The sequence below is a fragment of the Mchenga conophoros genome, linkage group LG5, assembly GCF_057382185.1.
Source record: "Mchenga conophoros isolate Kocher_MC1m ecotype Shallow Benthic linkage group LG5, M_conophoros_male_GT1.1, whole genome shotgun sequence".
Lineage (NCBI taxonomy): Eukaryota > Metazoa > Chordata > Actinopteri > Cichliformes > Cichlidae > Mchenga > Mchenga conophoros.
This window is the reverse complement of record NC_140530.1, coordinates 23046239-23065190: the sequence shown is the minus strand read 5'-3', so window position 1 is coordinate 23065190 and position 18952 is coordinate 23046239. Positions and strand designations below refer to the sequence as shown.

Sequence of the window (18952 nt, the reverse complement as noted above, 5' to 3'; positions counted from 1 at the left end):
AATACCTTGCACTATTGTACTAGCGTTACAAGATGACTCATCACTGACTGGCAAAACGTCGGCCAATAGAAATGACTGCGAGCCCCCCGTGTCCCTCAGCATTCTCACGGGCTTTTGATCCCCAGGAAACCCTGTTAAGGAGACAAAACCATCGAAAATGAAGGGTTTAAAACACTTATCAGGTTCACTCATGGTCACATGGGGGGGGGAGCTCAGCGACTTGACTAGGCCAACCCCTTTGGCTTGTTTTAATTGCTGGGGCACTTGTTTACGTTTAAGAGCCAAACACTCAGAAACTATATGCCCCACTTTGTGACAGTAGAAACATTGTCTATCAGACTTTGAACCCAAGGAACCCCTATGTTGTTGAGGCTTTGTGTCCTTTTCCAGTCGTTCACGATAGTGTGATTCGGATTTACCCACAAACACGCTTTTGTGCGTTAAAGCAAATTCTTCTGCCAGGACAGCTGCCTCCTGCAAAGTGGCCACTTTTTGTTCATTCAGGTACAGCACTGTACGATCAGGAACACAGTTTTTGAATTCCTCCAACAACACCAGTTCACGCAATGCGTTGAACTCTGACACTTTGCTTGCTTGACACCACCTATCAAATAGTGTCCCTTTTTCCCTTGCGAACTCAAGGAATGTTTGAGCAGCGGATTTCCTCAGGGTCCTGAAACGCTGCCTGTAGGCTTCAGGCACCAACTCATAGGCTCTGAGTATAGCGCTTTTGACATTGTCATACACAAGACTGTCCTCGATAGTGAGAGCTGCGCATACTTCCTGTGCCTTACCAATTAATTTGCACTGAAGCAAAAGGGACCAAACCTCCTTGGGCCAATGTAACGCCATAGCAATGCGCTCAAACGCATTAAAATAGGCCTCCACCTCAGTCTCCCTGAATGGTGGAACTAGGGCAATGTTTTTGCCCACATCAAATGCCGGAGGTGCAGGAGCAGGGAGAGAATTATCTGAAGGATTGCTATTGTTGTCTTCATCCTTCACTGTAGGTGGAGCAGAAGGCTCAGGAGACAATTTGTTAGCTTGCAACTCCAGTTGACGCAACCTAATAGATGTCTCAGCTTCTAGCTCCCGACACTTCAACTTGAACTCAAGCTCATCCTTACGTTCCCTTTCTTTGGCCTCAAGTTCAAGACGAACTAAACGTACCTTTACGCGTGCACTAACACTGGGATTACTAGATTCGACAGAGAAGGGCTCAAACCGTGGAAGAGAGGTTGGTGGCTTTCCCTCACCTGGTCTGACCACCGTAGGTGTCCCCGCCCCCTCCTCAGCACAAACCTGAGGATGACCAGAGGTTTCGAGGAGTGACGCGGCATCCCCCGAGTCCACCTCTAAGGGGAACACACCTTGCCCAACCAACCCACTGACAACAAGAGTCTTTAACTCGCTCTTCTTCATGGACTTGGCCACAAGGATGTCATAATGCGCGGCAACAGCACACAAATCCTCCTTCCGACATGCATCAAGCTGGTCCAATGCAGGCCTAGCTATAAAATCACCCAGGCTAAACTGTGCCATAACCCAAATAATCCCGGACGAGCCCCCACTTATGTTACGCCCCACTTAATGAACGGAGTGTCGACTGGAGTGAGGGGTAACACAAAGTGAAAGGGAACACATGAACTACTGGAGAAAGAGATGTCAGTATACAAGATTTATTGCCTAAAACTACTACAGTACAAAAACACAGGGAAGCTCTTTTCTTCAGGGTCTCCAAGGCCAAAACAATAAACAAAACACCCCCTTTTAGCTAGAAATCAAAACCAAGTACTCACTAACCAAAAACAAAATACAATGGCTGAGCTCCCTGTCTAACCAAACCAGGAGAAAACAGGTGAAACAAAAATGGCAGAGAACCCCTACCTGCTTCCACAATGACAAACTAATTATCACAATAAGGGCACACCTTCGCTCACAATAAAAGAAAGAAAAACCAAAGTTCACAGAGGGTAAGTTCTCACACACATACACACTAAGGCCCGCTGCCCAAAACTCTACAGCTCACAGCTCTGGCAAACATGGGGAAAATGGCAGGGGGTGTGGCAGTTTAGGATGGCAGCCTATATGCCGTGGCTGACGAGCTGGAACACACCTCAGCTGCGGCTCATGAGGCAGACCTGCAACACAAGAAAAGGAGAAAAACAACTCATCTACAGAGGGAGAGCCACTAGAGGTCAGCGACCGTAACAGTACCTTTCTGAAACACAGAGACCATAGACTTCTACAGATGATCTGATATCGTCGTGTTGGTGTTGTTCCTGGAACAGCATAGTAAATGTTGTTCCAGGATCAACATTGCAAGTGACCAATCACATTCTTGTGACGTTATTCTTTGGCGCGCCAAGCCATTTGTGCATTTATGAAATTCCAATGTTGCAAGGACAATATCAATGCTGCATAGTGTTTATTAAAGGGTTAGGGTCAGGGTCAGGGTCCGCTGATCGGCGGACAGAGGCGGTTTCTCGCAGCTTAAGTACAGTTTTTTTGTTTTACGGCGGTTTTTCCCGAAGTCGCAAAAGTATGACGTCACAACATTCTGATTGGTCACTTGCAATGTTGATCCTGGAACAACACCAACACGACGATATCAGATTGCGCGACTTCTACAGGGCTCAGTCTTTCAGTATCCACAGCTTTCGCCCCCTGATGCCCATTAGAGTGAATTTAGGCTTAGGCTACTTAAGGATCAACCTTTGCTTTTTAGACCTGGAAGCTACATCTTTTATGCTGTCTGTGGTGAGGAGAGAGCCATATCGTTAATTTGTTACATAAAATGTAACAAATTAATTAATGTTACATAAAAACAGCTTGTATAAAAGCAACCAAGTCAAACCAAAAACTGCTTTAAAGCTTTGCCTAGAATGAGGGTTAAAGGGCTTTTCATCAACTTCTTTGATGCTCACAAAAAATACTCATTATTTCTTCCTTCATGGCTCAGGGCCGTTTATCATGGATGGCCATGATGGTCGAGTGGTTAGCACTGTAGCCTTACAACAAGCTTATAACCGGCTCGATCCCCACCTATGCCTGTGTGCGTTCTCTCATGCCTTCTCCCACGGTACAAAGACCATTAGGTTAACTGGTGATTCTGAATATGCCGTGGGTATGAGGTAATTAAAGTGCTGTATAAATGTATGTTGCTTAATGGGGGTTAAAATGGGACTTTTAGTCATTAAGATTATAAAAGAACTGTATAAATGGGAGTGCATTTCAATATCCATACAACCACTGAACAAACCACTGAACAAATCTAATCTTAAAGCTTATTTGCATGAATGTAATTTGACTTATCTACATCTTTGTTAAGGTTGCAGATGTGCAGTAGAAGCCTGTGATAGACTTCTACTGTGCCAATGCAACATTACCCACTGATTGGGTCGTATATCCTAGTTTCAGCTGTTGACTGGCTCTTTTATGACAGGAGCTAAACTGCGGATGTGTAATCAGGATTCTTTGAGTGCCATGGCTCTCTTATCATGCCTCTGCTAATGTATATTTTTATGTTATAATCTTTAGCATAATTATCAGAATCATTTGTTTATTCAAATCTCTCTTATCATACACATAAGCATGCATGCTTTAAAAACACATTCCCACCTGACGGCTTTAAATCAAATGCAGTGCTGTGTTGACACAGTAACATGAGATTAATCTCTCTGCAACATCCAGTCATCACATTAAAGAGAAAAATAAATCACCCCTGACATATTTTCTAACCATCTGTGCTTAAAATAAATAAGCTGTAGTCCACTTTGTCAAACCACTGAAGAGGCACAATTAAAGATCTGAAGTGGTGCAAATACGGCCGTCGTCTCGTATTTATTTCACTGGATTTCCTTTCTGCAGCCCGCTGCAGATCGAAATTGACAGATTCTTAGGATTTTTTATTTTTTTTAAACATTAATGTCATTCAAGTGCCTTGTTATGAATAGATGTCATCCTCATCAGGGTGAATCATGCTCCATTCTGATTAACATAATCAGCTTTTCCACTTCTGTCCTGAATGGCCGAGGCCATTTGGATTGCAAATGATAACGAGTGCTTCTTTTAGAAGAAGAAAGAACAAGCAGATGCACATAAATTAGAGTACCAGGACACTGTTTGAGGTATTGTATGCTGCGGAAAACACCACAGGGTGAAACGAGTGTTAATGGGTTTTTTCTTTTATAAGGCCGGCTCTTTATTTTTATTTTTAAGCTACATTTTTTTTTTTTGCCTGTCCCATTTGGTTCTTTAGCCGTCAGAATTGTTGTCTGAAGACCAACAAGGATACCCAATGGATTTACTTTGCCAAATGGATCATCACGGCCTTGCCATATTGCTTCATTTGATTAACCTTTTGTTGTTATTATTTATTTTATTTTATTTTCAGTTGTTACAGACGGGACAGGCATGACTGAGGGATAGGAAAGGGAGAAAGAAAGATGAAGGAAAACAAAAACAGAAGGGAAGAGGGACAGTGAGAAAGGGCACTTAAAAAGAAAAACAAAAATCTCCTGGATCACCTGTTGAGAGAAAAAGAAGAGAAAACAAGCAAAAAAAAAACAGAGCAACATACTAAACACAACACCATCATGTTAATCTAGCTAAGCGTAAACAGCAGTAAATACTAAATATTGAATGTTGTTGTGTAGCAAGCAGGACCGACAGCGCACAATGTGCTTGGAAATAGCAGCCAATAAAGGTGTAGTTTATGTCTATGAACAGTGAACACCCGTGTGCACACCTGTGTGGATCAGCGCGCTTGTATTCAAAAGGTTTCCCCATGTAATGGTCTGCTAGAGGATGTAGAGAGCCATAACCCCGTCCCCCAGGGCATGAAGCAGGCATGGAGGAGATCCAGGCTCCAGACATCCAGAGGCCCCAGAGTGCGAGAGCCCAAGGAGGACCACCGGAGGGGCATCCGTGCCACCCTCCTGGGAAGAGCTGAGGGGAGCCCCAGATGAGGGGTCACTCAGTAGCCACCGAGCAGAAGCCAGAGGGGGCTGCAGTGGCGTGCCCGCCGGCTCTGCCGGCAGCCAGCTGTGCCAGAGTGAACCGAGCCGCAGGCCCAGAGGCCGGAGGCCTGGGGGCCCCCCTTTGCCCCGGAAGAGGCCTGACTGAGCAACAGGCACCAGGCCCCGCCAAGTAGTCACCGGGAGCGAGCTGGTACATACCTGAGCGCCCAGCCCCGGGGTGGAGGCAAGCAGACCGCCCCAGGCTCCGCAGCAGCAGGGAGGCCCCGCATCCCAGATCCCAATCGGACGGCCAACACCTCCTCCCAGCCCCCCCGCCCCGATGGCCAGCAGAGAACAGGGGTGTGTGAAGAACCCAAACCTCCCTCCTCTCGCTCATGTGTAGCGTTGCTGCGTGTTGTTCTAAGGTGCATTTAAAACACGGGAGAGCATGGTGCTGCTGCCAGAGCTACATATTTTTATTTTTGGACTCCACTCGAGCAGCTTTGTTTATCTTAAACTACACCTTGATCCAGCATTGAAACAAGCCATTTAACACTCTACAATCTAACAATCTACCTTTATTTTGATTGGCTGCCCTTGCCTAAACACATGGGTCGGGCTTTTGTGTTCAGATCCAGAGTTTTAACATTTTGCAGATCAAAAACCGGATCCACCAGTGGAACAGTGTGTTTATGTGTAGATGTTTGTATGTGTAACCAAAAATGTGGGAAACTTCTTGGGGTTTTTTGTCCTCATCTTTGTTGTGTGTAACTTGCAGAAACGGTTCGAGCAATGACCCATGTGATAAACCAAGGCATGGCCATGTACTGGGGGACATCCCGCTGGAGCCCGATGGAAATAATGGTGAGACTCAGTCCAAAATACATTCCTTCTATCTTCACAAGTTCCAGTTATTTCCAGCTTCACATTATCTACTATTTCTATTCTTGTTCAGTATTGTTCCCAATACAAAATGTTTACATACTCTGCTGTATTATGTAACTCTTTGCATGTTTTTCTCTAGGAAGCGTACTCTGTTGCGAGACAGTTCAACCAGATTCCCCCCATCTGCGAGCAGGCAGAGTACCACATGTTCCAGAGAGAGAAAGTGGAGGTGCAGCTACCTGAGCTGTTCCATAAGATAGGTGAGCAGTGGTGCGTTTGTGCCTCCACGTGGAGAATTGATCCATGAAAGCATTACAAAAGTTATTTTTTACACAAACCCACAGAGCTAGAGGGATTTTTGACACGTGGACACACAAGGTTAAATTGAAGCCAAGTGTTGGATCTCGGGTCTGATGAAAATAAAAGGAAGCATTTCAGAAATGTAACATGAGAACTTCTCTCTTACTTCCTGGAGCACTGGAGATCAGTGCAGTTCTGATTATAACTGGTTAAAGTCTTGTTTGTGTTGTCATATAACTTTATTAGCTTCAATTCAATGCAGACAGTCGCCTCAAGGAGCTTTATATTGTAAGGTAGACCCTACAATAATACATACAGAGAGAAACCCAACAATCATATGACCCCACTTGCACATTGGCGACAGTGGGAAGGAAAAACTCCCTTTTAACAGGAAGAAACTGCCAACAGAACAAGATTCAGGGAGGGGCGGCCATCTGCCGCGACCAGTTTGGGTGAGGGGAGGAAGACGGAATAAAAGACATGCTGTGGAAGTGTGTGAACAGTCAGTGTGATTTAAGAGAAGTAGAGAAATGGTCATCATCAACTCAGCAAAGTTCAGCCCTTTTTTTTTTAATTTATTGAAGGCTGATAAAAATTGTTCAGTGGTGATCACATGTTTCTCTTCTCAGGTGTGGGGGCCATGACGTGGTCTCCGCTGGCCTGTGGGATCATCTCAGGGAAATACGATGGCAGGGTCCCTCCCTACTCGCGGGCCTCCCTTAAGGTAGACAAGCCTCGCTCGCTGTGCTCCTTCTTTATCCCACTCTGATCATCTGTGCCGCTGTCACTGTGCTGCGTTTCACTGCTGGTTGCTTATTGTGTGTGTTTGTGTCTTTCAGGTTCTGTTACTCACCACATACTGTAACCTTGTGTGTTTTCAGTGCCATGCCGACGCCATGCACTGCGTACCGCTTCACAAGCAGTGCTGCTACACACTGTTTGTCAGTTGGTGTCAGCTTAATATATTTTAGTCCACGCAAATGACCACAAAACACCTACGCTCACAACAATAATAGTGCGGCACATGTGCGTGCTGACTTGTGAATTTTTATTTGACACTACAGATACCAACACTTTAAAAATGTTTCACTTTATAAATTGGCCGATGAATCGGGAATCAATTCAGTGTGTTGTGTCAGGAGAAGAAGAAAACAAAACGTCCATTTTTACTAAAAATGATTAAAGAGGAGACGCGGCTTCAGGGATTCAATCCTGTATTTGTGACAGATGAACTCAGCAGCCCTCACTTTCCATCATGTCATGTTGTGATGCTGAAATATATTTTAGCATTCAGCATGCAGACTTTTAAAAATAAGAGATCCAAGACAGCTCAACACATAAGCTTACACCTGATTGGTGTTCTGTCCCTCTGTGCTGGAGTGGCATGTTGTGTTTCTGTGGATCGTGTGTCACTGATTGTTGGTTTGAGCTCTGCCGGTTCATGAAGCAAGCTCTCCATCTTGGTGTCGTGCAGTACTTTTGGTGACTTATGTTGAATGTGCTGCTTCCCGTTCGGCTCAGTGTTGTCTGTGGATGTTTGTGGTGTTTTGGATCGTTGAGTCAGTGAATCCTTGTGATACTAATCACATCCTCTGTATTGTTAGATCTACCAGCTAGATATCAAAGCTACTGTATAACTCAGCTGGGACAAAACTAACACTTTTTTAACATATTAAATTTTTGTAATGTTTGTAAATCTGCTATAAATGAACTGACTATTATTATTTTTTTACAAAAGCATAGAGTGAGCTGTGTTTCCCTGGCTGAGGTGTAGACAGCAGGAGACAGAGTCACGTGTTTAAAAACAGGCCCTGGTGACACAGGAGCTGCAGCGCAGCGGTGTGAGCAGGGCTGTGTTTTTGAGCAGGTGTGCTGTGTTTTCGACAGGGCTACCAGTGGTTGAAGGACAAGATCTTGAGCGAGGAGGGCCGGCGTCAGCAGGCGAAGTTGAAAGAGCTGCAGGCAATCGCGGAGCGGCTGGGCTGCACTCTGCCCCAACTCGCCATCGGTACGCAGATACACTCTGCTGCTCTCTCTCTTTCTGTCTGTCTGTCCGTCCCTCTGCCTCGGACAGGCCGAGGTCAGCACCACTCTCGCAGCTGTCTGGTTTGACACTTGGTGTGTTGTGTTGTCACGTGTGTGTGTGTTGTAAGTGTGCAGTTAAAAAAAAAAGTATATTTATGAGGAAAAACAAGAAAACAGGGACTATTTAAGAAATAAAGCAATAAGAAAGGTAAATAGTGCGTCTTAAAGGGACAGGAACTCACAGTATCAGATATAAATCCAGAGGATGACTCGTATCGATTCACTTGCCGGGCAGTAAATGTGCAAACCCCAAAGACGCAGAGTCCTGCAAGCGTCGTTAAAGTGGCAGTCGAGAGGGACGCGGCGAATAAATCTCGCAGTCGGTCTCCTATCTCAGCACAGATCGCAGCAGATTTTTCACCCACACAGTAATACACTGTCATAGATTTGGTTTCACGGGCCATTAGTGGACACCCTCGGTTCTCCCTCAATTACCATAAATCCTTCCAGCACTCCTGTAGGCAGCACGGGACATTTATATGCAGTCTTCTAGATCGCTGTGTCACTCCAGCATTAAATAAAAACTATAAAACAATAACAGACTGCTTCTCGCCTTGGGCTTTATCCCGAGACTCCTTGAGCAGGTGGTAAATTCAGGAATCAGGCTGCAAGTGTGAGAACAGAGTAAACAAATGTAGTCGGTATCTCAGCAGCCTGAGGGAAGGTCTGCACCTGCATCACTCCCGATGAAGATCTTCTTTTTTTGGCCGTATTCTCATGTTTATTGAAGATTTGTGTAGAATCATAATCCCACCATTTTTACAGCAGCATTCCTCATTCCATTATACTGTAATCTGCTTACCAGTGTATTTTCCTGAATTTCAAGAGCATGCAGTTGTACTGCATAATACAGTTCCCAATTACAATGGCAGACCAAGCAAGGATGAGGTGTGTGTGTGTTTGTATTTGTATGCAGTGATCACAAAAAGGCAGGTTTTCTGAACATTATTAGCAGAGAGCTGCTCTAAGATGTAGTTCTTTTATTCAGGCTTTGCACCTGAAAATGGTTCTGAAGTATTTGTACATGAGTTTTTTGCAAGTTCCTGCTTCACTACCTGTGCTTTACAAAGGGATGGGAACTTAGTCTTATGAAAAATATATATATATACCAGGAAAAACAGATGAACATCACACAATAAATTACACAGTCAATATTTAACAAACCTAAATCCAGAAGCAGTGTTTGAAAAATTAAGTACACCCTTACTGGTTCTATAGAACTAAGATGGTAAGTCACCAACGGAGGTCGCTTATCAAAGGCACTTGATTAATTGGTCATTAGCAAACGTGATCACCTCTGTTTCATAACAGTTTGTAATCATCACACACGCACACAAGTGAATGTCCCAACACGTTTACCCCATAACAGACCATGCAATGCTCAGCAACACTGCAAAAAAAACCCCAAGAGCTACATCTTAGACTCCATGGGCCTCAGTTAGCATTTTAGATGTTAAAGTTCACGACAGTACAATCAGAAAAAGACTGAAGAAGTATGTCTCGTTTGGAAGTGGTGACAGGAAAAAGACTCTTCTTGCTAAAAAGAAAATGACTGCATGGCGTAGGGCTCCAAAGCCACATCTGAGCAAAGACTTTTGGAACAATGTTCTTTGGACAGATGAGACCAGAAATGGAGATGTCTGTTCATAATACAAAGCGCTGCCTTTAGAAAAAAAACAAAACAGCACAAACATTTCATACCAGATGTCAGGACTGATGTGGAGGGATGATGATTTGAGCTTGTTTTACAGCCACAGGACCACAGCAAGTTGCAGCCGCTGAGTTAGCTATGAGCTCCACTGTATACTAAAGCATTATGGTGTTAAAGTTGGGGACGTCTTTCTAACGGGTAATGGTTTTGCTGAAATTGGGTCATGCAACAGGAGAATAAATCCAAGCACGGCAGTAAATCTACAACAGAATGGCTGAAAAAAGAGTCGGCATGTTGCAATCCATCAGTGTCCAGACCTGAACATGATTGAAATGCTGTGGGACAACCTTAAGAGAGCTGTGAATAAACAAATGCCTGCAAATCTCAGTGAACTGAAGCAACAATTCAATTCAGTTTTATTTATACAGCGCCAAATCACAACAACAGTCGCCTCAAGGCGCTTCATATTGGAAGGCAGACCCTACAATAATGCATACAAAGAAAAGCCCAACAATCATATGACCCTCTATGAGCAGCACTTTGGCGACAGTGGGAAGGAAAAACTCCCTTTTAACAGGAAGAAACCTCCAGCAGAACCAGGCTCAGGGAGGGGCGGGGCCATCTGCTGCGACCGGTTTGAGTGAGAGAAGGAAGACGGGATAAAGACATGCTGTGGAAGAGTCAACATTGTAAAGAAGAGTTGGTCAAAATTCCTCCACACCGATGTGAGAGACTAATGCTCATACAGGTGTTTCTACAATCTGCTGAATCATGATGTGTACTCAGTTTTTTCACACGCTGCTTCTGCATTTGGTTTATTTCATTTCAGCTAAATAATGACACAGTTCTGATCTGAGATTGTATTTAAACAACTTTAGAACCAAGTAAGCACCAGATGGTTTTTTTCCATTCAAATCATTTAGTCATGGTGCAACAACGAGACTCAGTTTACCTGCAGCGAGCTATGCCAAGTTACATTTTCAACACGGCATGAGCTAAGGTATAGTACTGAAATTTGATGTAATGTAGGCGGGCATTGAGCAGCATCTGATCAGGAGTCATTTTTATATTGTGGTGTGTGCATGAGTGGGTTGGTTCTTCCATCGCTGATCCAGTGTAAGTGTAACGAGTGTCGAGGTCCTGATGAGTAATGTTGCCATAGTATAGCAGTTGGTTTATTTTATCAGGGAGCGGCTGTCATTTCATGTACAAATAGTAATCAGCGTGTGTTTGCGTCTCGGGTATTGTGTGTGTGTGTGTATGTGCGTGTGTTTAATCACGGTAGGGGTGTCATCCTTATTTACTGGTCTCCTGCAGCGTGGTGCCTACGGAACGAGGGGGTGAGCTCTGTCCTTTTAGGGGCGTCCAACACCGACCAGCTGATGGAGAACATAGGAGCGATCCAGGTGAGTGTGTTCGTGTGTGTACGCTTTGCTTGTGTTACCGCGAAACAAATCAGAAGCTTAATTTGTGAAAATGCAACCTGACCCGCTTTGTTGGGCTCGTATTCGTGCCTTACAGTCCATAGCGGCAGCCTCCTCTCCTGGGCACGGCTTGGCCTCCTGGGCAGTTTGCTGCTGCACGCCTGGGTGCTTTACTGTACTGAGTTAATAAGGTCAGAGGAGTATCAGTTGCCAGTGGGATTGGAGATGAGCTCACAGCCGCTTCCTCCTCTCCTGATAAGATGCACTCTTTAATGGGGTTTTCAGACCGGTGCGGGTTTACGTCCCCTCCTCACATTATGTCTGGCCCGAAGTAAAAAGCATTCTGACTCTCATCTACTCCGATGCTTTGTGTGTGTGTGTGTGTGTGTGTGTGTGTGTGTGTGTGTGTGTGTGTGTGTGTGTGTGTGTGTGTGTGTGTGTGTGTGTGTGTGTGTGTGTGTGTGTGCTCTAAACGTCTCCTCTCCCAGAATGCGTTTGATATTTCGGGTTTGAAATGCTATGCTCACATTTCCCAAGGGCTCTGCAGTTTCCCTTTTGCCAGAATTTTATATCAGAGACGCTGAAATAGAAACGGCCCCTGGTGTGAAAGACTTTCTCAGGAAGTTTCAATAAAAATATTATTTCTTTCTTTTTATTTAATGTCTGCATTGTCGGAAGAGCAAATACTTTATTATTCTCTACACGCGAAAAGTTCCTGTTTAATTTGTACTACCATCTAATCTCTTTTTTTATTTTGCTTCTTTTCCGGTTAAATAGAAGATTTTACTCCTCACTTTGAAATTCAGAGTAAAACGATCTGTATTTTTTATCAAAAAGGGCAAAATATCTTAATAAATTTTTCTTTTTAGTGATGTATTTTCATAAATCTTTATTTATACAGCCTTTTTGTTGAAAATAATTATTCTTTGAGTCAAGCTTCCTCAGTTATCAAGTTTAAAAGGAACAATATATTCCTCCTGTTTTCATATTTCTGCTCTGCTCAGTGATGCACTACTTTACTATAAATACTTTATGTAGTGTCTGTTTACAAAGTTCTACCCCAGTTCCAAAAATAGTTGAGATGCTGTGTAAAATATAAATAAAAATACAATGCAATGGTTTGCAAATCTCAAATATAAAACATTTTATTCACAATAGAACATAAAACATTTGACACATTATGAAATATGTTCTTTCAGTTGGTGGAAAGTTGGGCCTGTCTGCAGACAGGTCGAGCTTTGCACCAGAAAAGATGCCAGTATTCCTGTTTCATGTTCACATATGGCTTCTTCTTTGCATGAGAGCTTTAAGCTGCATTTGTGGATGGCATGATGAACTCTGTTCACAGACGGGGATTTCTGGAAGTCCATCCAGTGATTTCCATGACAGAATGCCTGATTTTAGTGCAGTGCTGCCCGAGGACGTGAAGATCATGGGCAGTCAGTACTGATTTTTAGCCTTGTCCTCTGCGCACAGAGATTTCTCCATATTCTTATTCAAAGGTTTCACAATTTTACATTAAAGAACTTTATTTTGAACTTGTTCCACAGTTTTGTTCAGACTGCTGAAACTCTGCCTCTCTAAGAGGCTGCTCTGTTTATACAGGGTCACGTTAGACCTGACCTGTTACCAATAAAACTACCTGCTGTTTCTTCAAAGTCTTCTTCAAAATGAGTTAATATTTTTCATGAAATACTAAAATGTCTGTTTTACCAGCATCCCAACGTTTCTGGAATTTATTAGAACTGAAGCCTTTTTACATATCGCTGTTTCTATAAAGATAAAAACTTGTGCATAAAGCTAATATATAAAACAACAAAGAAATAAAGTAAAAAATAAACACATGCCACTTCTGTTTTTGGATTTTGAGCTGGACTGGAGATTGCAACGTTGAGATTGTTTGTAAAAATCCTTTCAACACTCTCTATAGGTAGCGATGTGAAACTGCAACACACCATGGCGACTGCAGTGCGTTCACCTCTTGTCTTTCTGTCGTGTCGTAGGTTCTTCCAAAGTTGTCGTCATCCATCACACACGAGGTGGACAGCATCCTGGGGAACAAGCCGTACAGTAAAAAGGACTACCGCTCCTAACGCGTGGCACGGCCCCGCCCGGCAGGGCTGCACCCGGCCTGCAGCCGCAGTGCCCCACCTTTGCCTGATCCTCTGTTTGCTTGAGCTTTTACTGAGTGAGACCCTGGCGCATGAGTCTGGCCACACCAAGGCCACGCAGGGCACCTCATTTAGAGTTACAGGGATAAGATAAGAAAAGGGGGAAAAAATACAGTCACCTCCACTGGAAATGACAGGATTGACAAAGAAAGACACAAACATGGAAAAAGAGAGGTTAGAGATATGCGCTCATATTTAAATTAGTTATACATTCAATTCAGCTGAACGTATTTTAAAACTATAGAGAAAAATACATTTATTAAAAAAATTAAATAAGCACACGCTTGCTTGGCAGCCAGATTTTTTTTTTTTCCTTTCTATTTTTTTTTCTCTTTTTAAAACCGAATACAACTAAAAGGAAGATGAAATTCATGCTGTATGAATACACGAGAACTATTGTTGCACATGTACCATAGCCATGCATTCGTTGTTTGGACGTTCTGTTTACAAACACCTGTGTACTGTCCAAATCCGTCAAGATTTCTCTGAAAGTGTTGTCGACATTACCAGAGCCTCCTCACGGGCTTCAATCAGCACTTTAGTACAGTCAGTAAAGGTGTTGGAAGGCAGTTTCAAAGAGGAGAGAGGATGGGTATTACAACAGTCTTATCTCACAGCCATTGCACTATAGAATCACATCGCCTCTTCATAATTCCCTCTCTTCATCCTCTGTTTCTTCACTGGCAGTGCGTTTGTCCAGCCTACTGCTCCGATGCTCCTCCTGTGTAAGCGTGGCTCTGACGTTCTGAAGTCATCAGGGCTTCCGTCCTTACAGTGAACCACCCGCCATGATGGAGCTTAGGAGCCAGGCTGATGTGTCTGGGCAACTTGCGTGCCACTGAAGAGATGAGCAGTTTATTCCTCCCTAACAGCAGGAACTGCAGTCGTGTTATATCAAACGCAGCGGCCTGCTTCACTGTGCTTCCCGGCCGCTTTTCTCGCTTTTTTTCAGGCTGAGGATTTTGGTGTACAGGGAATATTCATATCAGTGTTGGCTCAACATCTCATGGAAACTTCTCCTCAATCAAATTCAGTTCAAGTATTTTGCCTTATTTAGAGTTGCATCAAACTGTGCTTTGGGCTTGTAGACGAGCAGCTCGACAGCTGCCTCTCTGCGCTGGTCATGTGTCCCCGGTATAAACTGGACCGCTGAGTGGTGGAAGTGGTGTTTGTTGCTCCCTGACTGGGGGGGAAGGAGTCGTGTGTCTGGTTAATCGGCGAGTGGCAGCAGCTCAGGGAACGGAGCAGGCAGTTTCAGTCGTGTGTTGGCGTGCACAAAGTCAGGAGGTTGTATTTAGTTATCTGTTTTCGTCTCATGTGTGGACACTTTAGTGTGGCTTGAGCCAAAGATCTTCTTCTTTTCTTTCTTTCTTTGAGTAAACAACCCAACGTTTCACTATTACAAGATTATAGAAATCATCTTGACGCATGTGCTGTCCAGCTTGTAATCTATCTATGGTATGGACTTTACTCCATAATATATCTTTACTTGACCGAGCTGTTACACTAGTTAACAAGTATGTCCTTCATATACAGAATGCGTAGTACAACTAAGTGCTTTAGGATCAGTAAGGTTTGTTTCAGGCGGCAGACGCCCCGAGACGCGTCAGAAGTATTATTGCAAACATTTTGACAACGCCCTGTATCATTTGTTGTCCTTTGGGTGCTCTCTTACTGTGATTAAAGCACAAGTGGAAAGCATGTTACATCTTCTAAGCATGGACCCTCTTCACCCAGCCTACAGTACCTATGGGACAAACAAGGTGATGCTTTTCAAGCTTACCAACACGTGTAGATAACAAGTCTTTACTAACAGTTGATAAACTGTTGATTCTTAGAAGGAAAAAACAAGTGCAAATTAACATAACTTATATAAGTGTGAATGATATGAATGAGGTGAAGCTGCTCAGCTAGAGTGGAGGGGATAAACATCACTGTGTGGGGTTTGTGTGGATGAGGTTTTGCTTGAGTATTACTCCTAAATCACAGCAAAGTGATTCAAGATCTGCTGTTGGTGTGTGTGTGTGTGTGTGTGTGTGTGTGTGTGTGTGTGTGTGTGTGTGTGTGTGAGAGAGAGAGAGAGAGAGAGAGAGTGTGAGAGTGTGTGAGTGAGTTCAGGTGTGAGGGATTGGGGGACAACTGAACTAATCCCGTGCTGTTGTATTAGTTGATCCCTGAATACGGCTGATTTGCCGTGTCTCTTGTAAGTCTGAGTAAATAATAACAGGCACAAGCTGATGCTGTTTTCTCAGAATAAAAAAGAAAAAGATAAGAACATTTTGTTCATTAGTCTGTGGAGTTTCTGTGTCTTAATATTTCCATCTGCAGGGAGCGGAGAAGAAGTCTGAGATTTAAAAGGTTGAGTCTGACATTTTGGGAAATGTGCTTTTTCTCACCCAAAATTACAAAAGGTCTGATACTGAACTGATATTAGCTCAACACACAGACTGGAAACCAGAAGACACTCATTTTCTCTTCTGTACAGAACATATTAGCCATTCATTATTAAGCTTTACAGATAAGGGTAGTCAGAGGGTTTTAGCCTCGTTCAAAGGTTCGTACTGTGTTCACCAAGGACTGTCTGATTGAGATATTGTAAGGATAACTTTTCAGACTCTCAGTTGGGAACCTGGTTTATTTAACACATAATCGGGTGTTTGAGTGTGCAGTCAAGTCCGTGCTGTGTGTGCACTTTCATCCTGTGCTCTCCCTTTCACCATCTGTGTGGGTGCATCTCTGCTCTGCTGGATAAACGGACACATGGAGGGGAGCAGAGGAAAGGGGAGACAGGTGAAGTGACGGTATCGTTACCTGAGTCGAGGACGGCTCGGCGCTCCCGTGGCAGCGAGGACCGTGCCGTTTCTCCATCCACGTAACAAATAATTTAAGGCTGCAGTGGCAAGGCGTGACACGCTTATTTTCAGGAATCATTTCTTTTCTAAATGTATTATTGATGATGAGAAAAGCAGTTTGGCTGTTTCCAGTCTCTGTGCAGCAAATATGCCGACGTGGCATATTTCCCCCCCTAAAGATGTCAGACTTTCCCTTTGAACTTTATCGCTGTGCATTTAGTTTGACCATCAGTTGTGTCCCAGCGTGCCGACCCGCTCACACAGATGCTGTGTCGTAACGAGCTTCACGTGCACAACGTAGAAATAACTGAAACTTTTGAAGCTTGTGTGTATTTGTCTGGTGCCCTCACCCATGTAGGAGAAAATAATGCTTTAAGAGGTCCTAGTTTCATCATATTTGCTGTTCTAACATGTTAACGACTAGTTCACAAATGAAACAGACCCACAGATGAATAGAGCTTATTTTACAGAAGGTTCTAGGTTATACAGAGAATATATTTTTATGTTCTAGCCTTTAATGCAGTAGAGAGAATTAAGAGAACTGTTTTTATTTTTGTCATCATGCTGCATTTTTCCTATCGGTATTGTATTGATTTGAAGACTGACAAAAAGAAGCAATCTTTGTGTTGTGTGTGCATTATGATGCTCAAATGCAACAGTGTGTGGAATTCACCCTGAAGACGACGTATTGAGAGCCTGGTATCTCCTGTACATACTCTGACCTTTGTATATATTTCTGGTTGTGATCACCTTTGCCTTTTTTCATTTTGATTTCATTTTGCAGGCGTTGCTATCTGCACTGTGCTTGAATCTGAGATTTAGACAGGATGTACAGCTTATGATCTTCAATGAAAATGAATTAATGATAAAAATAAGAATGGTTAAAAACCACCAACTTGTGTCTGTTTTTATTTTGGCATCTTTATTCATAATGTTTGGATTTGTTAGAGCGTCCAAGCCTCTTCTATCCAGTAGAAAACAAAAGATGCATTTATGACTTATTTATGAAATATAAATATGAGGCAATTTATACAAAAAATTAAAATCCTGAAAGAGGTGCAAATGATCTGAAGTGGTTTACATTGAACTTTAAAAACTGTCATTACAGCATGTGTAGTCATCAGGAGTGTGCTTTACTGTCATATAGCATAAAGCTTGTGAGGATCAATAGAATCTGTTGTACAGTAAAGCATCATAGCACCATTTACCCAAGGGTCATACTTCATGTTGTATAGACTGAAAACAACTTCATAGAAATGACAGAACTGCATCATATTCAGTAATATCGCCAACATCTTTACAAAAGTAGAGTATTTTTCTTATACAGTACCTTCCGCTGTATTTTGAGGGCAAACATATAAAAACACAATGGGCTGAAAGTGCAGCAAACCTGACCGCGACTTCCTCGCACTGCACTCTGGAAGAAGAAATGCTTATCCTGAAGGTGAGACGGGTTATGTTTGGAAATCACAACCTGCAAGTGACAGTTTAACCCCAACAGTTCAAAGGACACTTTGGCACAAAAAAAAAAAAAAATCATCCAGACGGGTGCAAACATGGAACTGCAGTTCTCATCAGAGCGTCCGTTTCCATGAATCTCCCAGCTGCTACAGTTCCCTGTCATGAGCTTTCACTCACTGGAGTCACTTCAGTTTAAAACTCCTGTTCCAGTTGAGATTTCATGCTGGTTGGAGCTGCTATAATGAGTTGTCGTGCCGTGATTGTCTTGAGCTGCTCCCATAGGTGAGGCGCGGAGGTCCACCTGAGGCGACGGACACAACGAGCTGAGAAATCCAGCTCAGCAAACGCACAGCATTCACATTTGATCAGAATAACAACCCCCAAACAAGTGGAAAGTGCAGCCTCTGCAGCTCTGCCCCTCACAGACAATAACTAAACACTGTCAGCACTTACACTTGGTTACTTACTCCCATTTCACCAGGTCAGCAGATCTGTCACTTCTGTTCTCACTCGAGGGCGAGCGGAGGCCTTCACCTGCCCTCCGTGTGGATATTTTCATGACGTAAGTGTTAAAACGGCAGGGTGTGTGTGAGTGTGTGTTAGTCACTGCTGTACCTTCCTGACAGGACGGTCCAATCCAGCTGTGCAGGCAGTCGCAGCGGCCGTTGCGACGGTCGCACTGCGCCCTGTTCTCGCACTCGCAGGTCTCTAAGCAGTCAGGCCCGTAACGATTCTCTCTGCAGTCTGACAGCCAACGGTGAAAAGCAAAATCCAAGCAGTTTAATAAAGCTACAAAATGGCGAGGGCGCAGTACATTTACTCAAATATCGAGCGCAAGTATTGTTTACGGGGCAGCTGTGGCTCAGGAGGTAAAGTGGGATGCCTACTGGTTGAAGGGTCAGTGGTTTGATCCCCAGTTTCCCTGGTTTGCATGTAGACATATCCTTGGGCTAGTTTTCCCAGATGCATCCAGGAAGCATGAGTGTGTGAATGTTAGCCAAAGCTCTTAAACATAGAAAACTGGATTTAAATTTTAGTAGAAAAGTACTTCAAACAGAAGTACTGCTGACTTCACATCATCTTTTTTGTATTGGCTACATTAAGGATTCAAAATTCCCTTAAAACCCTACGAGTTTAATAGGCTTGTACACCGACCCAGCGC

At 43.5% G+C, this 18952-nt stretch overlaps 2 protein-coding genes across 9 annotated transcripts in view; one reads left to right on the top strand and one right to left on the bottom strand.

Moving 5' to 3' along the window:
* kcnab2a (potassium voltage-gated channel subfamily A regulatory beta subunit 2a) overlaps positions 1–17220 on the top strand; it is a 108380-nt gene extending 91160 nt beyond the window's left edge. For all 5 annotated transcript variants that reach the window (XM_085274316.1, XM_085274314.1, XM_085274315.1 and 2 more), the window contains 6 exons: positions 5740–5825; positions 5986–6106; positions 6776–6870; positions 8034–8154; positions 11200–11288; positions 13310–17220. In XM_085274316.1, the coding sequence (XP_085130442.1) occupies positions 5740–5825; positions 5986–6106; positions 6776–6870; positions 8034–8154; positions 11200–11288; positions 13310–13399 (602 nt within the window). In that variant the 3' untranslated portion in view covers positions 13400–17220. The remainder of the gene's footprint in view (positions 1–5739; positions 5826–5985; positions 6107–6775; positions 6871–8033; positions 8155–11199; positions 11289–13309) is intronic.
* The window catches only part of megf6b (multiple EGF-like-domains 6b), a 63754-nt gene continuing 62011 nt past the window's right edge, over positions 17210–18952 (bottom strand). For 3 of the 4 annotated variants that reach the window (XM_085274304.1, XM_085274306.1, XM_085274307.1), the window contains one exon: positions 17210–18534. In XM_085274304.1, coding sequence (XP_085130430.1) covers positions 18254–18534 — 281 coding nt within the window. In that variant the 3' untranslated portion in view covers positions 17210–18253. The remainder of the gene's footprint in view (positions 18535–18952) is intronic. The other variant, XM_085274305.1, reaches the window with a different exon arrangement.